At 44.3% G+C, this 21,293-nt stretch overlaps 1 protein-coding gene across 2 annotated transcripts in view; it reads right to left on the reverse strand.

Moving 5' to 3' along the window:
- The window catches only part of LOC115471609 (acylamino-acid-releasing enzyme-like), a 342,862-nt gene extending 324,688 nt beyond the window's left edge, over window positions 1-18,174 (reverse strand). The window contains exon 1 of one of the 2 annotated variants that reach the window (XM_030205317.1): window positions 17,984-18,174. Coding sequence is in view for 1 of the 2 variants with exons in the window: in XM_030205316.1 (XP_030061176.1) it covers window positions 16,361-16,416 (56 nt within the window). In the remaining variant the exon portion in view is untranslated. Of the gene's footprint in view, window positions 1-16,360; window positions 16,437-17,983 lie in introns of those variants that run through there. The other variant, XM_030205316.1, reaches the window with a different exon arrangement.
- Between the last annotated feature and the right edge of the window lie 3,119 nt (window positions 18,175-21,293).

Raw genomic sequence — 21,293 nt, forward strand, 5'->3', positions numbered from 1 at the left:
ACGGGCTCTGGAGCAAACGCGAGCCCTTGGGCTGCTGATGAGGAGTGACAGCAGCAGGCAAAACCCACCAACCAACACTGGGCTAGCACACCGGCACAGGCAAGGACTGCAGGCGCTGCCCAGCGAGCCAGAACACACGGACTGGAATACACCGGACTGGTCCGCACTGGACTGGAACACACTGGACCGGAACCCACTGGACTGGAGTACACCGGACTGGTCCGCACTGGACTGGAACACACTGGACTGGTCCGCACTGCTTCACCTGCACTTAGCCACTATCCCCCCAGGAGTTGAGCCCCTGGGTTCGAGCGGCTGGCAGGACTTACCGGATATAGGATAACCCCGGGACCAGGATACTAGAACAAGCTGGAAACAGAAGTGCTCCAACACCCTAAACTAACAGGGGTGTTCCTAACAGTAAACCAACAGAAGAATCCTAAGCACTACTAACAGAAGGGCTCCTAAACACAGTGCACTATGCACTGAACTACAGCAGTGCCCCACAGCACTAAACCAACCAAGGGGAAACAGAGGAGTCACAAGGAGAAAGCAGGGAAGCAAAACACATAAACTAACACAGGTGCTCCTAAGCACCAAGCTAAAGCAGTGCTCCACAACACTAAACCACCAAAGGTGCTTCCTAAGTACCAAACCAACAGAAGTGCTTCAAAAGGGAAAGCAGGGTAGCCACAGGAAACGCAGGAATGCTAAACACATAAGCTAAACAGGTGCTCCTAAGCACCAAGCTACAGCAGTGCTCCACAGCACTAAACTACCAAAGGTGCTTCCTAAGCACCCAAACCAACAGAAGTGCTTCAAAATGGAAAGCAGGGGAGCCACAAGTGAAAAGCAGGAAAGCTAAACACAAGACAAAAGTACACACTGCACCCACACTAACCTGGACCTTTAGCAAATGCAAGCAGGGAAGCTACACACAAAGTCAGAAGTGCACACTGCACCACCCCTACCTAAAGCAAATGTTGCAAAGGCCCTGAAGGGAAGAACACCACTTCCTTATCAAGGCCCTGCCTGATGATGTCACAATTACCAGACACAGGCAGCCAGCATACTGAAACACAGAGAGGCTTAACCCGCACAGCTGCCGTATAGTGAAGCAATTAGAGCTATGCTGGGAGCAGCCAGCATACAGAGACAGAGCTAACTCAGGCAACACACACAGGTGCAGTATAGTGAAGCAATTAGAGCCATGCTGCTGGAAGCAGCCAGCACACAGAGACAGAACCAGCTTAGAAAGGACAGACAGAAGAAACAGAAGCCAGCTAAGAAGCTGACCCCCAGAAATAAAGTAAGTCTGGGAGGGGTCACAGCCACAATCGTGACAAAATGTTCATGGAAACCAGTTTGGCAGGGATGCAAGTCATTAGTTTTCTCAAGAAAGGAGTTAAATTGTTGGGATACCATCTTCTCTGTGAGTTTGGACACAAATGAAAGTTGGGAAATCGGGCAATAATTTGATGGATTAGCAGAGTCAACACCTGGGTCCTTCAAGTGAGGCTAAATGGTAGTAGGTTTCCAATGTAATGAGAACATCCCAGTAGACAGACTTGTGACAATGAAGATAAGAAATATAAGATTTGATTCAAGCAGGAGGCTGGACTAGGGGCTGTAGGGATAGTGGAGGAACTGGAGGAGGATATGATCCTAGAGACAGAAGACTCTCTTTGGGTTTGAAATTTGGGGGGGGGGGGGGGGGGGAACCTACAAAGGGTACAGTTAATTGGGGGAAGCTAAAGGAGCTGATGTAGGACAGTCAGAAGATTAACTATCAAAGAGCAAGTGCAAGGTCATTTGTGGTAAACAATGAAGGGGTAGAGTGATTTTTGTGAAGAGGTGGTAAGTTGACGGACAGTCTTAAGAGATGCAGTGGATTGGGATCTCTACATAACAGTGAAAATAAAATGCAGGTTTGTTTTTTTTTACAGATGTTAAGGCCTGATTATAGTCCAAGGCCATGTAATCGAAGAGTGTCAAATATTTATTTATTTGTTACATTTGTACCTCACATTTTCCCACCTATTTGCAGGCTCAATGTAGCTTACATGGTACCGGAGAGGTGTTGATAGACTTCGGAGTAAAACAAACACAGATAATGATTAAGTTGAGGTAGGAAGGGTAGGGACCACATGAAGGAACATGTGGTGGGACCATAAGAGGATAGCAAGAACAGATGAGATTGTTTGGTGATCAGTACGGACTGTGGTATTATAGTGTCGCGGAGTTCAGGTATTTAAGTGGGTCGGTGGGGTAAGCCTTTTAAAACAGGTGGGTTTTTAGATTTTTCCTGAATTGGAGGTGGTTGTACGTGGTTTTCACGGTTTTTGGTAGTGCGTTCCATAGTTGTGTGCTGATGTAGGAAAACTGGATGCGTAGATTGATTTGTATTTTAGGGGCGTTTAGATTGAGAAGCTGATGTTTCAAGACTCTAAGGATACCAGTGGTGTGTGGGAAAGTAATCTATAATCCCCATCAATGAAAGAGAAGACAAAGTGCAAGAGGTCAAACAACTACCTAGCAGTGCCTAAATGATTACCTCACTGCCATATCCAAGCTATCCACAGCACCCCAGACCGCCATTTGGAACTTTAGGACTGGGGAATGTCAGATCAGATACTAAATAATATCTCATTGATCCATGATGACATCTGTGAACTGCATCTAGACATTTTAGGAATAACTGAAACCTTGCTATTTTATTATATTTATTGCACTTGTATCTACATTTTCCCACCTATTTGCAGGCTCAATGTGGCTACAGAGACCTGTTATAGCAACGCATATCAGGTTAGAGAAAACAATTGGTGTTACAAAGAGGTAAAGGAATACAGGAGGATTTGGACAAGTCGTTTTTGAAAAATACATTCTGCGCCATTTTGGTTAGGTGTTGTGTTGTAGTTAGTAAGGGTTCTCTTGGTAGGCTTTATTAAAGAGGTAGGTCTTCAGGGATTTGCGGAAAGTCAGTCAATTCTTTGATTGCTCTTAGGTGATTTGGAAGAGAGTTCCACATCTGCGGCTTATATAAGAAAAGCTGGACGCGTGTGTTAGTTTGTATTTTAGTCCTTTGCAGCTGGGGAAGTGTAGGTTAAGAAAGGTGTGTGAAGATCTCTTAGCATTTCTGGGTGGCAGGTCCACGAAGTCTAGCATGTAGGTCAGGGCCTCTCCGTAAATGATTTTATGAACAATCGTGCAGATTTGAATGTGACACGTTCTTTCAGTGGTAGCCAGTGCAGTTTCTTTCTTAGGGGATTCGCGCTTTCATATTTTTGTTTTCCCAATATGAGTCTGGCTGCAGTATTTTGGGCTGTTTGAAGTTTTTGATGGTCTGTTCTTTACAGCCAGCGAAGAGTGCATTGCAATAGTCCAGGTGACGTAACACCAATGATTGCACCAGTTTCGTGAAAATGGCTCTTGGGAAGAAAGGTTTCACTCTTTTGAGTTTTCCACATGGCATTGAACATTTTTTTTAGTTGTGTTCTTCACCTTGGTTTTCAAGTGTGAGATTTCTTATCAATGGTGACTCCCAGGATTTTCAAGTGTCTGAGACGGATAGGGTTACGTTTGGGGTGGTTATGGTGTCGAATTTGTGTTGTATTGTGTTGTGAGGTGATTATAAGGCATTGTGTTTTTTCTGCGTGAGTTTCAGTTGAAATGCGCCCACCAGGAGGCATGATTTGGAAGCTTGGTTGATTTCGTTGGTAATTTCCTTTAGGTCGTGTTTGAATGGGATGTAGATCGTGACATCGTCTGCATATATTTACGGGTTGAGATGTGGTTGTCTAATAGCTTGGCTAGGGGTATCATCATTATGTTAAAGAGGGTGGGTGAGAGGGGGGATCCTGTGGAACAGTGCATTCAGGTATCCATGGGGCTGATGTCTCTGCGTTAGTTGTTACTTGGTATAATCTTGATGTCAGGAATCCTCTAAACCAATTGAGGACTGTTTCCTCCAACTCCAAAGTATTCCAGGATGTGTAATAAAATTCCGTGGTTGACCATATCGAAGACACTGGACATATCAAATGTAGGAGAAGATATTATTGCCGTTTGCGATTGTTTGTTTAAATTTATTCATTAGAGTTACTAGTACTGTTTCTGTTGCCGTAGTTCGATCGAAATCCTGATGAGTATTGTGTAAAATTGAGTGTTTGGTTAGGTAGTTGGTGAGCTGTTCCGTCACTACTACTTCCATAAGTTTGGTTATTAGTGGGATAGATGCTACTGGATGATAGTTGGTTATGTCACTTGTGCTTTTCTTTGCGTCTTTAGGTAAAGGATAGTGAGTAGTATATTTCCTCTGTCCCTTGGGAAGAGACCAATTTGTAGCATGTGGTTTAGGTAGTCTGTGAGGTCTGTTATGAATTGTTGAGGAGCAGATCTTATGAGATGCTAGTACATATGTCTAGTTTGCATTGTGATTTGGCGTTATTTTTTGAGTGATTGGGAAATCTTTTCAATCGATAGTGAGTTAAAGTCGGGTCCATGTTCTGTCTGCCGGATATTCCCCGTGTATTGGGTCTAGACAGTCAAGGAGGTTTGCATAGTCAGTTGTGTTGTGGGGTATCATAGTTCGTAGCTTTGTGATTTTCTCTTTGAAGTAGTTCGCAAGGTTATTTGCTGATGGGGTATTACCGTTGTTAGCAGTAACCAACGTTGGTGTTTAGTAGATTACTTACAAGTTGGAAGAGTTTATGTGTGTCTTTGTAGCCTGGTCCGATTTTAGTTTTTATAGTATGATCTTTTGGTCTGTCTAATGGTGTATTGTAATTTCTATGTAGTTGTTTCCATCGTTGAGTGCAGGGTTGTCTTTTTTCTTAATCCTGCTCGTTCTAGTCTTCTGACTTGTGTTTTTCAGATCTTTTAGCTCTTCATTGAACCAGGGTATTGAGTTCTTTCTGTCGAGGTCCTGGTTTGGAGTGGGTGCTATGTTGTCTAATATGGTTCTACATCTGTGTCCCAGTCGTCCAGAAATAGAGGTGAATCTGTTGGTATTGTCCATTCATGTCGTAAAGTTGTTGCCAGAATATTAGTGGGTCTATTTTTCCTCTCGTGGTATAGGTTGTTTTTTCTTGTTTGTGTTGTGAATGTTTTGTTCGCCATTGCAGGGATAGGTTTGCTTTATAGTGATCGGACCATAGTATGGCTGTCCATTTTGTATTTTTTATTCTTAGATTTTGTTTGTGTGCAAATTTGTATGTAATTATGTCTAGTGTATGTCCTTTGATATGGGTGGGTTGCATGTTTGGCCATTGGAGTTCCCATAGTTGGAGGAATTCTTTGCATTCCCTCACATTTATTAGATTTGTGTCTTCGAGATGGAGGTTGATGTCACCTAGTATGAGGAGGTTCTGGGTTGAACCACATGTGTTCGATATGACACAGAGGGTTTTTACCATTGCCTGAATTATGCCTAACAGGTTTTAATATTTAACATCAACCAAGACTATGGAGATGGGGCAAAGGAGTAGCAGAATCACTATCTACCATCTAAATGAATCAGAATTCCTATTAATCTAGCTAGAAGAGGAGAAAACCAATATGGCTTCTCATGTATACCGAGCACCTCATAACACCACATCATCTGTGCAAGAACTTCTTGATCTGATTACAAATGTGACCTTGAGTTTCCCTAGGCTGGTGATCTGAGAGACTTTAATTTACATATCGATACAACCCAGATACCACCACAGCTGTCTTCCTGGACAAGATGACAGCACTAGAATTCACACAGGTAATCAATTCTCCAACCATGTAAAGGGTCACATACTGCACCTGTTGTTCTACAAGGGGGTTGACATCCCAGAAAAGGGGTAGTGGTATTGAAATAACACCTCTATCATGGACAGACCACTTTCTGATCACTTTTTCTCTAAGTGACCACCTAAAACAAATGGCATCTCCCAGAGTTTAGAAGGATATCAGAGACTGCCTGGCTGCTGAGAATTTCCCAGAGAGCTTGGACATATGGATGGAAAAGACAACTACAGTGTCAGAGCAAGTTGATATTTGGACTACATGTTTAGCTAAGACTCTAGAGAAAAACTGTGAATGGGGCGGTAAGACCTTTTTTAGTGGTGCAAAGCACTCACCTTGGATCTCTCCAGAACTTTGGATTCGTAAATGTGAAGGACAAAACTGGAAAGGAGAAGGCCTAAATCTCACCTCAATAAGGATAGGCACACTGTAGAAACACATGACGAAGTACCGCCAAGCTTTAGCAGCAGCCAAAAAACAGTATTCTCTTCAATGCAATGAACAGTTGCCAATTCAAACAAGCACATGTTCAGCATAGTAAACAGCCTACTGCAACCCCCCACACACAGAAACCAGCCTGCCTACTCAAACTGAACTGCAATGATTTTACTATATACTTGATCAACAAAATAAAAGTCTCTATCAGGTTTTATAAGCAATATCACCTAGTTTCCTGTCAGTTAACCAAGAGTGTACAACTTATCCCCTCCTAACCCAGATGTATGGGAATGGGATAGGACTTGCCTATACCACCTTTCTGTGGTTACAATCAAAGCAATTTACATATTAATATACAGGTACTTCTTTTGTACCTGGGGCAATGAAAGGTTAAGTGACTTGGCCCAGAGTCACAAGGCGCTGCACTGGGAATTGAACCCAGTTCCCCAGGTTCTCAAGCTGCAGCACTAATCATTAGGCTACTCTTCCAATCTTAATAGGTCTTTGACCAAGTATCTGCTCCCTCAAACCATGAAGGTACCTTGCAGAAGGGGCAACAAAAATTGTGACCTCCTCTCTTTCTAATGGGCAACTACCAACTGCATTAAAAAGGCAATGATGTGTCCTCTGCTAAAGAAGAACACCTTGAAAGGTACTGGCCAGGTACCATCCCCTTTCTAGGAAAACTTTAAGAACATCTGTGTTCAACTCAGTGACTGGCTAGAAGAGAGAAACTGGATAGACCCATGTCAGTCTGGATTCAGAACCGGTTGAGGAATGGAAATGGTCCTCATATCCCTACTAGATGATCTTCACAGAAATCGACACAATGGATTTGTCCTAATGGATTTCTTAGCAGCTTTTAACACTCGGACCACAACGTCCTGCTAGCATGACTGACAGAAACAGGTATAAGTGGTACATACTTGCTTGGTTGATACTATCTGATAGACAACAGTCTGTACTGTTCGATGGCACCTCATCATTACTATGGGTGCTGACCTGCGGTGTACCACAAGGATCAATACTATTGCCTATTCTGTTTATATATCTGGCTTAAGCCACTAGCTGAGCTGATTTGGTTGATGGACAACTCAGTTCTACATCTATGCGGATGCCATGCAGCTACTCATACACATTGAAACAGAACTACCTACAGCCCTAAATAAACTGGCTACCTGTTTAGCAGTCAATTCAAGAATGGGCTTAAAAGCAACAACTTGACTGAACCAAAGTATAACTCAGCTACTGTGAGTCCCTAACACAAGTGGGCATATACCTGACTCAAAATCTCTTTTGGGTGCTACAAACTCCCCTTTAAATCACAAGTCAGAAACCCCGTGGTACAGCCAGACCTCAAGCAGAGACAAGTATGAAAGTAAGACAAACAAGGAGTAACAGCATCCAAAAGTTACTTGCCAAAGAAAACTGACCCAAACAGACCCTACATGGACCGTGTTTCGGCACAATGTTTTCTCAGTGGTCAAGATGGTTCAGATAAATCAGCTTCAAAGAGAATGTAAATGGAGATAACCATTATAAATAATGGAACAAAAAATGCTTCAAATTTCTTTTGAGATCATGGCAGAAGCAGTAATTGTTACAGGTGTTACAACCTGCCCAAAGCTTTGTCCACTGTCTCTCCACAAATATAGTAAACAGAATTGGCCCCCAAACATTGACCCTGAGGCACTCCATGCTCACTTCCTTTCTTCTGAGTGGATTCCATTTACCATCACCCTCTGTCATCTGTGGTTCAAACAGTTTCCAAATCCATTTCACCCCTTTCAGCTTAGTGGAGGAGTGGCCTAGTGGTTAGGGTGGTGGACCTTTGGTCCTGGGGGAACTGAAGAACTGAGTTCGATTCCCATTTCAGGCACTCTGGGCAAGGTCACTTAACCCTCCATTGCCCCATGTAAGCCGCATTGAGCCTGCCATGAGTGGGAAAAGCGCGGAGTACAAATGTAAAAAAAAAAATCATGAGTCCTCTGTGAGGGTCCTATCAAAGGCTTTGCTGAAATCCAAGTAAATTACATCTAGCGCATGTCTTTATCCAGTTCTTTGGTCACCAGCCAAAGAAGTCAATCAGATTTGTTTGGCAGGATTTTCCTTTGATAAGTCATGTTGCCTTGGATCCTGCAAAACTGTTGGCTTCTAGAAAGTTAACTATCCTTTCCTTCAACAATTCCATTATTTTTTCCTACCACCGACGCGAGGCTTACCAGCCTGTAGTTTCCCACTTCTTCGCTGTCCTGCTTTTGTGACAGAGGGGACCACATCAGCTCGTTTCCAGTCCAAAATAACTTCTCTAGAGATTTATTAATAAATCCTTAAGAGGTCCACCAGGACTTCTCTGAGCTCCCTCAGTATGTATCCCATCCTGCCCCATACCTTTGTCAACTGCCAATTTTTCAAGCTGCTTATAAACATTTTCTTCTGTTAATGGTGCATATCCACTCCATTCCCAGGTATACCTTCAGCAGCCAACCGCGGTCCTTCTCCTGACTGAGCTGAATCATTAGTGCAGCTTAATACAATGATTCTGTTTAAATCTTTAAAAGTTTTCTGCTGTGCAACACACAACTGAAATCCCTGACGAAGCCGAAATAAAATGGTGGCCCCAGTGGGGGGTGCACAAAACATAAGCATTCGGCACACGCTTTTATACTGTACATTTGAAAGTATTTGTTAATGTAAAAAAATTTCTGGAGGCGTTTCTGACCAATGATTGTTTTTAATACAATCCATGTTTTAAGTGTATGCTTGTGATAAGCAAAAGGCAGGTCAGAGAACGCATGTGCCTCTTGTATGATCTGGAAGAATCTGATCTAGTTAATCGGCGAGTATCCTGATGCTCAGCTCTGCTGTCGGGATTAAGGCACAGGAAAACTAGGCATGTACCTGTAATCCCCTATTAGTTTGGGATTACTAAATCCTGTAGAGAGTCACTGGGGGGAGTGACTGGGAGATCCCTGGGTGAGAGTAAACCCAGCCCAAGGAGAGTAGCTTTGAAATACATTGCAGAGAGATTGTGCTAGGAAAGGAAGAGTGACAAGGGGGGAGGAGAGTACGAGGAGATAAAGTTAAGTGTTTGCTCTGTAGGAGGATCTTTCTTTCTTTTGGGTTTTTGGTCTTCTGTTGTTCTGTGGGGCCTATGATTGCCTGCAAGCCCTGCCAAGTGAGCCAAAGAAGAAGGAGGATCCCATATAAAGAAATTAATCCACTGGCTAAAGAAAAGGAGAGTTGCTGCTAAGAAAAACATTAACAGTGAAGGAAAGCTCTGGGTAGGCAGTGGAGAGAATCCACACAGGATACAAGCCAGGGAGTGCCCATCCAAGGTCAGGGTGAGCCAACACAAAGGTCATCCTGGGTGAAGGTCAGACTATGAGAGTCTGGACCTGAGATACAGAAAGGAGACAAGCCTTTGGAACTTGGAACACTATCTGGGGGGATACGCACGGACTGTACAGAGTGTAAATAATCTTGTTTCAGAGTATCTTACATAAGTACGTAAGTATTGCCACACTGGGGCAGACCAAGGTCCATCAAGCCCAGCATCCTGTTTCCAACAGTGGCCAATCCAGGTCACAAATACCTGGCAAGATCCCGAAAAAGTTCAATACATTTTATGCAGCTTATCCCAGAAATAAGCAGTGGATTTTCCCCAAGTCAACTTAATAATGGTCTATGGACTTTTCCTTTAGGAAGCTGTCCAGACCCTTTTTTCAACTCCGCTAAGCTAACCGCATTTACCCACATTTTTGGCAACAAATTTCAGAGTTTAATTACACGTTGCTTGAAAAATTTACTACTTTGTAGCTTCAACGCATGCCCCCTATTCCTAGTATTTTTGGAAAGAGTAAACAACGATTCACGTCTACCCGTTCCACTCCACTCATATTTTATTAGACCTCTATCATATCTCCCCTCAGCCGTCTTTTCCCAAGCTGAAGAGCCCTAGATGCTTCAGCCTTTCCTCATAGGGAAGTCGTTCCATCCCCCCCTTTATCATTTTCGTCACCTTTCTCAGCACCTTTTCTAATTCCACTATATCTTTTTGAGATGTGGCGACCAGAATTGAACACAATATTCGAGGTGTGGTCGCACCATGGACCGATACAAAGGCATTATAACATCCTCACTTTGTTTTCCATTCCTTTCCTATAATACCTAACATTCTATTTGCTTTCTTAGCCGCCGCAGCACCACTGAGCAGAGGATTTCAATGTATCATCAATGGTGCCGAGATCCCTTTCTTGGTCAATGACTCCTAACGTGGAACCTTGCTTCCATTAACCGTCGTCCGCCATTTAGACGCCCAGTCTCCCAGTCTAGTAAGGTCCTCTTGTAATTTTTCACAATCCCTATTGTGCTATAACAACTCTGAATAACTTTGACATCAGCAAATTTAATTATCTCACTAGTTACTCCCTTTCTAGATCTTTTACAAATATGTTAAACAGCAGCTGTCCCAGCACAGACCCTGAGGAACCCCACTATCTACCCTTCTCCATTGAGAATACTAACCATTTAACCCAATTCCTTTAACCAGTTTTAATACACAATAGGACACTACCACCTATACCATGACTCTCCAATTTCTTCTGGAGTCTTTCATGAGGTACTTTGTCAAATGCCTTTTGAAAATCCACATACACAATATCAACCGGCTCGCCTTTATCCACATGTTTGTTTACCCCTTCAAAGAAATGTAACAGATTGGTGAGGCAAGATTTCCCTTCACTAAATCCATGTTGGCTTTGTCTCGTTAATCCATGCTTTTGAATATGCTTTGTAATTTTGTTCTTATAATAGTCTCTACCATTTTGCCCAGAACAGATGTCAGGCTCACCGGTCTATAATTTCCCAGATCCCCTCTGGAACCTTTTTTAAATATCAGCGTTACATGGGTTACCCTCCAATCTTCCGGTACCACATTTGATTTTAAAGATAAATTACATATTACTAACAATAGTTCCGCCAGTTCATTTTTCAATTTTATTAGTATTCTGGGATGAATACCATCCAGTCCAGGAGATTTGTTACTCTTCAATTTGTCAAACTGCCCCATACATCCTCTAGAGATTTCATTCAGTTTCTCTGATCATCAGCATTGAATACCATTTCTAGCACCAGTATCTCTCCCAAATCTTCTACGGTGAAGACCAAAGCAAAGAATTAATTTAATCTCTCCACTATGGCTTTGTCTTCCCTGATCACCCTTTTTACTCCTCGGTCATCTAGCGGTCCAACCAATTCTTTTGCACCAAGTGATGGAGAGTTTATGTAGTTTATGCAGTTGGAATGTTCCTGTGGTTTCAAGCTGAAGAATAAACAGTTTGAGTTTTAAGATGATGACTGCGGAGTGGTCATTTTGAACTAGACAGTGTGTCGCTGTCCCCTCATGACAGCCTTGCTTCCCATCTGAATTTCAATCTTGACTTTTGAAGTTCCTAGGGGAGAAGAGGGTAATCCTACCCACTAAAAAAGTTCTTGTCCCAGGTGGAGACACCACGTGTCAAGTGAGTGTCTGACGGAGTCTGCCCTTCACCGGTGCTCAGTCCACTCGGACCCCGGACCCAGAAGCGTCCCAGGCAAAGAGGCGGTACATACCTATGGGCCAAACATTTACAAGGGCCCTGTCAGATGTGCTAGTTCAGTCATTTTTAATTACACACTAAGGCAAGCTATCTGAATTTTACCCCAGTAAGTCAGCTGTTGCCCAGCAAATAAGAATGGGAAATCCATAGACACTTCCAGCCACAGAAGTCTGTCTGCCTATTTCCAGTACCCTGTGCGTTGTTCTCCAGCCTGCTGAAGGAATCTTCCTTTTCTGATAGCTTTTCTTTGCATCAGAATCATGAAGGTTTGTTTTGATATAATGCTCATGTGGATGGCGGCCACTCAAAACTCAAAGTCCTGGATTTCAAGCGAGCTGTCAAATATCCGAGTGGGTGCCCACCTGGGCAGCAGTGACCATCAAACGGTTTGGTTTGATATTACAGCTAAAGTGGAGAGCGGCCACTCAAAACTCAAAGTTCTGGATTTCAAGCGGGGAATGGGGGAATACCTGAGGAAGGAGATGATGGGCTGGGAGGACATACACAGAAGTGGAAGGACAGTGGTCCAGGCTGAAAGAAGCAATAAACAGGGCAACAGACCTTTATGTAAGGAGAGTAAATAAAAGCAAGAGAAAAGGAAACCGATATGGTTCTCAAAGCAAGTGGCTGAGAAAATAAAGATTAAAGAGTTAGCATTCCAGAAATATAGAAAATCTCAAGAGGAGGAACACAGGGAGGAATACAGGATGAAACTGAAAGAAGCCAAGAGAGAGGTACGTCTGGCGAAGGCGCAAGCGGAAGAACAAATGGCTAGAAATGTAAGGAGGGGAGACAAAAACTTCTTCAGGTATATTAGTGAAGGAGAAAGACTAAAAAGGGAATTGTGAGACTAAAGATACAGCGAAACGCTATGTAGAAAATGATCAAGAAAAAGCCAATTTGCTAAATAGATACTTTTGTTCTGTTTTCACTGAAGAAAATCCTGGGGAAGGACCGAGAGGGACTTGCAAAAGTACACCTGAGAATGAAGTGGATAGAGCACCGTTCACAGAAAAGAGTGTGTATCAACAACTTGGAAAGCTAAAGGTGGACAAAGCCATGGGACCGGACGGGATCCACCCCAAATTCTGAGGGAGCTCAGAGAGGTTCTGGCGGGTTCTCTTAAAGATTGTTTAATAAATCCTTGGAGACGGGAGAGGGTTCCGAGGGATTGGAGAACGGCGGAGGTGGTCCCTCTTCACAAAAGTGGTGATAGGGAAGAAGCTGGAAACTACAGGCCGGTAAGCCTCACTTCGGTTATTGGAAAAGTAATGGAAGCCATGCTAAAGGAAAGGATAGTGAATTTCCTGGAAGCCAATAAGTTGCAAGATCCGAGACAACATGGTTTCACCAAAGGGAAATCGTGCCAAATGAATCTCATTGAATTCTTTGACTGGGTGACAGGAGAATTAAATCAAGGACGTGCTATGGACGTAATCTACTTAGATTTCAGCAAGGCTTTTGACACGGTTCCCCACAGGAGGCTCTTAAATAAACTAGACGGGCTGAAGATAGGACCCGAAGTGGTAAACTGGATTAGGAACTGGTTGACAGGCAGACGCCAGAGGGTGGTGGTGAATGGAGTTCGCTCGGAGGGAAAGGTGAGTAGTGGAGTGCCTCAGGGATCGGTGCTGGGGCCCATTCTGTTCAATATATTTGTGAGTGACATTGCCGAAGGGTTACAAGGTAAAGTTTGCCTTTTTGCAGATGACACCAAGATTTGCAACAGAGTGGACACCCCGGAGGGAGTGAAAAACATGAAAAAAAGATCTGCAGAAGCTAGAAGAATGGTCTAACGTTTGGCAATTAAATTCAATGCGAAGAAATGCAAAGTGATGCACTAGGGAGTAGAAATCCAAGGAGGCGTATGTGTTAGGCGGGGAGAGTCTGATAGGCACGGACGGGGAGAGGGATCTTGGGGTGATAGTATCTGAGGACCTGAAGGCGACGAAACAGTGCGACAAGGCAGTGGCCGTAGCTAGAAGATTGCTAGGCTGTATAGAGAGAGGAGTGACCAGCAGAAGAAAGGAGGTTTTAATGCCCCTGTATAAGACGTTGGTGAGGCCCCACCTGGAGTATTGTGTTCAGTTTTGGAGGCCGTACCTTGCAAAGGATGTTAAAAAAATGGAAGCGGTTGCAAAGAAAAGCTACGAGGATGGTATGGGATTTGCGTTCCAAGACGTATGAAGAGAGACTTGCTGACCTGAACATGTATACCCTGGAGGAAAGGAGGAACAGGGATGATATGATACAGACGTTCAAATATTTGAAAGGTATTAATCCGCAAATGAATCTTTTCCGGAGATGGGAAGGCGGTTTAGAACGAGAGGACATGAAATGAGATTGAAGGGGGGCAGACTCAGGAAAGATGTCAGGAAGTATTTTTTCGCAGAGAGGGTGGTGGACGCTTGGAATGGCCTCCCGCGGGAGGTGGTGGAGATTGAAAAACAGTAACGGAATTCAAACATGCGTGGGATATGCATAAAGGAATCCTGTGCAGAAGGAATGGATCCTCAGAAGTTTAGCTGAAATTGGGTGGCAGAGCAGGTGGGGGGAAGAGGGGTTGGTGGTTGGGAGGCTAGGATAGGGGAGGGCAGACTTATACGGTCTGTACCAGAGCCGGTGATGGGAGGCGGGACTGGTGGTTGGGAGGGCGGGAAATACTGCTGGGCAGACTATACGGTCTGTGCCCTGAAAAAGACAGGTACAATTCAAGGTAAGGTACAAATTCAAGGTAAGGTATACACATATGAGTTTATCTTGGGCAGACTGGATGGACCATGCAGGTCTTTTTCAGCAGTCATCTACTACGTTACTATGTTACAGAACCATGAAGGTCCTGTAATTTTATGAGCTCCCCAGTCCCCATGCAGTTCAGTCTGCAAAGAAAGCAAAAGCAGCAAGTGGTGAGGCCCCACCTGGAGTATTGTGTTCAGTTTTGGAGGCTGTATCTTGCTAAGGATATAAAAAGAATTGAAGCGGTGCAAAGAAAAGCTACGAGAATGGTATGGGATTTGCGTTACAAGACGTATGAGGAGAGACTTGCTGAACTAAACGTATACTCTGGAGGAAAGGAGAAACAGGGGTGATATGATACAGACGTTCAAATATTGGAAAGGTATTAATCCGCTACGAACCTTTTCCGGAAATACGAAGGCGGTAGAACGAGAGGACATGAAATGAGATTGAAGGGGGCAGACTCAAGAAAATGTCAGGAAGTATTTTTTCACTGAGAGAGTAGTGCAGGGCCGTGCAAGGGTCTCTGGTGCCCCCCTGCAGACTGTCAGTTGGCGCCCCCCTGCATTTGTTACTACTACTTAGCATTTCTATAGCGCTACTAGACGTATGCAGCGCTGTACACTTGAACATGAAGAGACAGTCCCTGCTCCACAGACCTTTCAATACACCAAACCTCCAACGCCAACCATCCGACTCCAATTCCTACTGACACTAGGCTTCAAAATGTTTATCTAAACCTAAACTACTGGACAAAATATATATAAAGCTAGGGCTGTACATTTAACGCATTTTAACACAAGTAATGCATTAAAACTTGCATTAATATTTTAACGCATTAAATTGCGTCAAGCTGCTTGCTCCCGGTTTCGCTACCTACCTATCTTTCTCTCTTTCCTCCTCTCCCAGACTCTTCCTCCCTCTGGTATATTTTTCTCTCCTATTGTGCCCCTTCCCTCCCTGATGGCCCTCCTAAAAAAAAAAAAAAAAAGGAATTAAGATTTTAAATTAAAATTTTAGCTTGGTTGTCTCTGGGAAAAACTAAGAGACAGCACAATATTAATTAACTGGAGAAAATGAAGTGTCCAACTTCAGGAAGCCTATGGTGGATCTCTGATCTCTGTCTCTCAATTGTCTCATCAACGGATTTCGTAAAGAAATCCACAAAGCAAAACAGATCATTCATGTATCGAGCATCAGACATTTCCTCAATCATGTTGGTCAACAACCAGATGAGACGAACCTAACCTTCTGCTTCCGTCAGTCTGCAGCCAAACTCGCACAGGGGTAGAGCACTGTTCAAGTAATCCCTGGATTATACATACACCATCTGCACAACGATGAGAGCGTGAACCAACTAATACCTGCACCAGCCCAGCACATTTATTATTTATTTCATTTCAATGCTTTAGACTGACTAATCATGCCCCTCGTACACAACAGATGCCTGCACACCCTCCACTGCAGCCTGGCCGCTCACCAGCTCTGCTGGACACAGATTTTCTTAACTGTTTAATTACAACAGATTGGCAAATCCACGGACCAATCTCCAGCCATAACTCCTGAGGTTTAGAGGGAGTCAGATCCTCGTCTCTGTCCAGCAATGAGCACACCAAGACACGGCCCCAATCCAGCAGGCCTTGTGCTGAAGCAGCCACGTGTAACCGCGATGTTAGCGAGCGCTGACAAAGACCGCCAATGCAGAAAGCCACGCAGTACAAACACCCGCCGATGGCCCTGCGCTTGGCTTCTACCGCGAGACTAACGAGAAAACATTTGTTCTCTTAAAGGCAAGTTTTTTGCCTTTTTCTTACCTTGATGATGAAAGGAGAAGGTTATTGCAGATGCATGACAATCTTCGACCCCCCATATGAGGCAAGCTGCCATCACCGGCTTCAAATCGACCTCTCAGGGTGAACCAGCAGGCCATAGCGATAGGGAGAGCTTGTGCTCCGGGAGTGAAATTTCACTCAGTCCATGAGGGCCAGTGCCTCCACAACTGCTGCAAGATTCGGCGCCAGCGGGATCACAAAAACTGATGGAAGTCCAGCAGAAGTGACCCTTTGAAAGCGAGGCTCCAAGGCGCGTGGGAAGCAGGGCGGTGCCAAAGAGCCGAGCGCAGGAAGGCAGCAGAAGTATGCGCATAGACACTGATGCGCCGACGCAGTAAGGTTGGTTTTTTTTTTTCATTTGATTTGAATAGTACTGGATGGCAGCGCCCGGCGCGGCGCCTTTCTAGCCAGGCGCCTCCCTGCGGTGCTTACCCCGCTTACCGGGTTGGCACGGCCCTGGAGTAGTGGATGCTTGGAATGCCCTCCCGCAGGAGGTGGTGGAAATGAAAACGGTAACGGAATTCAAACATGCGTGGGATAAGCATAAAGGAATCCTGTGCAGAAGGAATGGATCCTCAGGAGCTTAGTCGAGATCGGGTGGCAGAGCTGGTGGTTGGGAGGCAGGGATAGTGCTGGGCAGACTTATACGGTCTGGTCTGTGCCAGAGCCGGTGGTGGGAGACGGGACTGGTGGTTGGGAGGCGGGAATAGTGCTGGGCAGACTTATACGGTCTGTGCCAGAGCCGGTGGTGGGAGGCAGGGATAGTGCTGGGCAGACTTATACGGGTTTGTGCCAGAGCCAGTGGCGGGATGCGGGGGGTTACCATATGGCTCCAGAAAAAGGAGGACGGATTGAGCCATCCGGGTTTTACTTCCATTGCTTTCAATGGAAGTAATTGAGCCATCCGGGTTTTACTTCCATTGCTTTCAATGGAAGTAATTGAGCCAGCCGGGTTTTACTTCCATTGCTTTCTAAGCAATGGAAGTAAAACCCGGCTGGCTCAATCCGTCCTCCTTTTTCTGGAGCCATATGGTAACCCTAGCAGCGGGGATAGTGCTGGGCAGACTTATACGGTCTGTGCCAGAGCCGGTGGCGGGGATAGTGCTGGGCAGACTTATACGGTCTGTGCCCTGAAGAGCACTGGTACAAATCAAAGTTGGGTATACACAAAAAGTAGCACATATGAGTTATCTTGTTGGCCAGACTGGATGGACTGTGCAGGTCTTTTTCTGCCGTCATCTACTATGTTACTATGTAAAATTTCTGCTTGAGTATTCCTGTCTGCTGCATTTTGCAAGCACAGCAGAAGGGTGAGGTAAGCAGCCTAGTATTAAGGGAGGGAAGTGAAAGGGGGGGGGGGGGGTTTACAAAGTATTTATTTATGGCACAGAATCCAAAAAGGTTGTTTAACTACAGCACACTAAAGGGTTTATTTTGCTGAAAGCACGTGAGAATGTTGGCTCAGCTGAGGTCCTGCAAATTGCTGCAGGTAATTAACTTTTACAGGCAGACTCATAGTATTAAATCAGTCAGCAACTATTACTGCTTACAAATTAATATTACTAACAAAAAAAAAAAGTTATTCAAGTATGTCTGCGCACCCACTTTTCAAAAGGTTAACAGCAACCCTCAGCCAGCGAAAGCCAATTTGCTTTAGTGCGTTGTCTCAAATAATTCCTGCACAAACACACGCTTTCCGTCATCAAAAACACTTTACGCGCTGGTAGTCTCGCGCTGCACACACATTAATCCCTACCTGTATTAAAAAATTAAAAAGGACACGGAAGCCATATCAACAGCTGTTGAAAAAACTTTCCTTCACTTTTACTTCAGTACGAACTCAGTCGGCTCAAGGAAGGTTGAAGAAAACATAAGGGGTGACGTCAAACATCGAAGCCTCTTAGGGTAATCTCTTTCTCCTCCCCTGCGCAGCCGTCATTCACGTATACTCAAAGCAAACAAACCTATGATGAACAGCTGCATCCATGTTGTTGTTCTTTATTTATACTGTCAAACATGCCGCCTTGTGCAGCATACGGATGTACACAAAGGAATAACTTTTCATAGGTAGAGTAGTAATTTGTTATAAATCGTAATCAGTGTGTCATTTGGGGGGCTGGTTATACATAGTAACATAGTAGATGACGGCAGAAAAAGACCTGCACTGTCCATCCAGTCTGCCCAACAAGATAAACTCATATGTGCTACTTTTGTGTATACCTTACCATGATTTGTATCTGCCATTTTCAGGGCACAGACTAGAAGTCTTGCCCAGCACTAGCCCCGCCCCCAAACCCCAGCCTCACGGCCGCCTCCCAATCTCAGCTAAGCTTTTGAGGATCCATTCCTTCTGCACAGGATTCCTTTATGTTTATCCCATGCATGTTTGAATTCCGTTACCATTTTCATCTCCACCATCTCCCTTGGGAGGGCATTCCAAGTATCTACCCCTCTCTCCGTGAAAAAATACTTCCTGACATTTTTCTTGAGTCTGACCCCCTTCAATCTCATTTCATGCCCTCTAGTTCTACCGCCTTCCCATCTCCGGAAAAGGTTCATTTGCGGATTAATACCTTTCAAATATTTTAATGTCTGTATCATATCACCCCTGTTTCTCCTTTCCTCCAGGGTATACATGTTCAGGTCAGCAAGTCTCTCCTCATACGTCTTGTAACGCAAATCCCATGCCATTCTCGTAGCTTTTCTTTGCACCGCTTCAATTCTTTTTGCATCCTTAGCAAGATACGGCCTCCAAAACTGAACACAATACTCCAGGTGGGGCCTCACCAACGACTTATACAGGGGCATTAAAATCTCTTTTCTTCTGCTGGTCACACCTCTCTCTATACAGCCTAGCAACCTTCTGGCTATGGCCACTGCCATGTCACTGTTTCGTTGCCTTCAGATCCTCAGATACTATCACCCCAAGATCCCTCTCCCCGTCCGTACCTATCAGACTCTCCCCACCTAACACATACGTCTCCCGTGGATTTCTACTCCCTAAGTGCATCACTTTGCATTTCTTCGCACTGAATTTTAATTGCCAAACCTTAGACCATTCTTCTAGCTTCTGCAGATCCTTTTTCATGTTTTCCACTCCCTCCCTGGTGTCCACTCTGTTACAAATGTCATATTCCTGCATAGATTTTTTTTCTCCTGGTAAAGGGCCACTAAAACAGACATCATATTATGGGAATCAGGTGCTCAACATCCAGAGTTTTTATTTACTTATTTATGACATTTATATCCCACATCAAACATGACTTAGGTTGGAACCTAATTCATTTAAAAGCATTTTTTTTCCTCTGTGCCAGGTCACCAGTGGCAGAAACCAAAATCGTGGCAACATTCCATGCTACCAATCCAGGAAAAGCAGCTGCTTCCCCCTGTGTGTCAATAACAGATTGTGGACTTTAACTCCAGGAACTTGTCCAAACCTTTTTTAAACCCAGATACACTAACCACTGAAATCCAGAGTCAGTCTAAATGTGCCAACATTGTCCAGTTCAGCACACTATTAGCCGCCAAGTTCATACAAAGTTAGGGCCACAGTTAGCGTACACTAATTTTTAGCATGCACTAAAATGCTAGCACACCTTTGTAAAGAGGGATCTTAATTATATTCAATGGAAAATAAATCTGTTGGCTTGCTATGTCAATATTCCATCACAGTTTCATTACTGCTACCAAGTATTACATATTAAGAGCATTTGCTTTAAACTTTGTTTTAATTCATTTATCCAGTCTTTACATGCACATGCTTTTGCTTTTTAAACCCAAAGGTGAATCCTAAGGGTGGTTGAACAGTTACGTATAAACTGTGTTGTTTCTGACTACTTGTTCTGACTTTACTTGTTTGGGTCCTGCTGATCTGTACATCTGCTGTCTAGAATTTTAGAAGGTGGAAATGAGAAAATAAAAATTACGTTTTGGATGTACTCTATAGAAGCTGTTTACTTTTGCAATGTGTGTACGGATGCCTAGTCTGATATATGCAAGCAATAATATTTGAATAGCTGTCTATACTTATGGCTATGATTTCTGAACATGCGGCATCATTAAAGGACAGACTTTTAAAGATTACAAAGTTGTTTGTGTAGCATCAAGATGGACAAAGCTTGTGGGGTCTCAGACTGGAAAAAGTCAGTGAGTTGCTTAGCTAAGTGTCTTGTGAAGTTGCCTTACACAGGGATGACACATGGAGGGGCAAAATCGAACGGGGCCGGCCATCTCTATAGACGGCTATCTCCGGGGCCAGCACCGCTTTTTTTTTCGATAATACGGTTGGGGCCAGCTAAATCTCGACATAAATGTTGAGATCGCCAGGTTTGAGATGGCCGGCTTCGGTTTTTGCCCACAATGGAAACTGAAGCCGGCCATCTCAGACCCAGCCAAATCCAAGCCACTTGGTCATGGCAGGGGCCAGCATTTGTAGTGCACTGGTCCACCTGACATGCCAGAACACCAACCAGGCACCCTAGGGGGCACTGCAGTGGACTTCAAAAATAGCTCCCAGGTGCATAGCTCCCTTACCTTGTGTGATGAGCCCCCCAAATCCAACTCCCCACAACTGTACACCACTACCATAGCCCTTAGGGATGAAGGGGAGGAGCACCTATATGTGGGTACAGTGGGTTTTGTAGAGCTCAACATTTTCCACCACAGGTGTAACAGGTAGGGGGGGTGGGCCTGGGTCCACCTGCCTGACGTGCACTCCCCCACTAAAACTGCTCCAGGGACCTGCATACTGCTGTCAGGGAGCTGGGTATGACATTGAGGCTGGCAAAAAAATATTTTTTTAAAATTTTTTTTTGAGTGGGAGGGGGTTGGTGACCACTGGGAGGTCATCCCTGATTCCCTCCGTTGGTCAGTTGGGGCTCCTTTTTGAAGCTTGGTCGTGAAAAAAAAGGGACCA

Source organism: Microcaecilia unicolor, chromosome 6 (assembly GCF_901765095.1).
Source record: "Microcaecilia unicolor chromosome 6, aMicUni1.1, whole genome shotgun sequence".
Taxonomy (NCBI): Eukaryota; Metazoa; Chordata; class Amphibia; order Gymnophiona; family Siphonopidae; genus Microcaecilia; species Microcaecilia unicolor.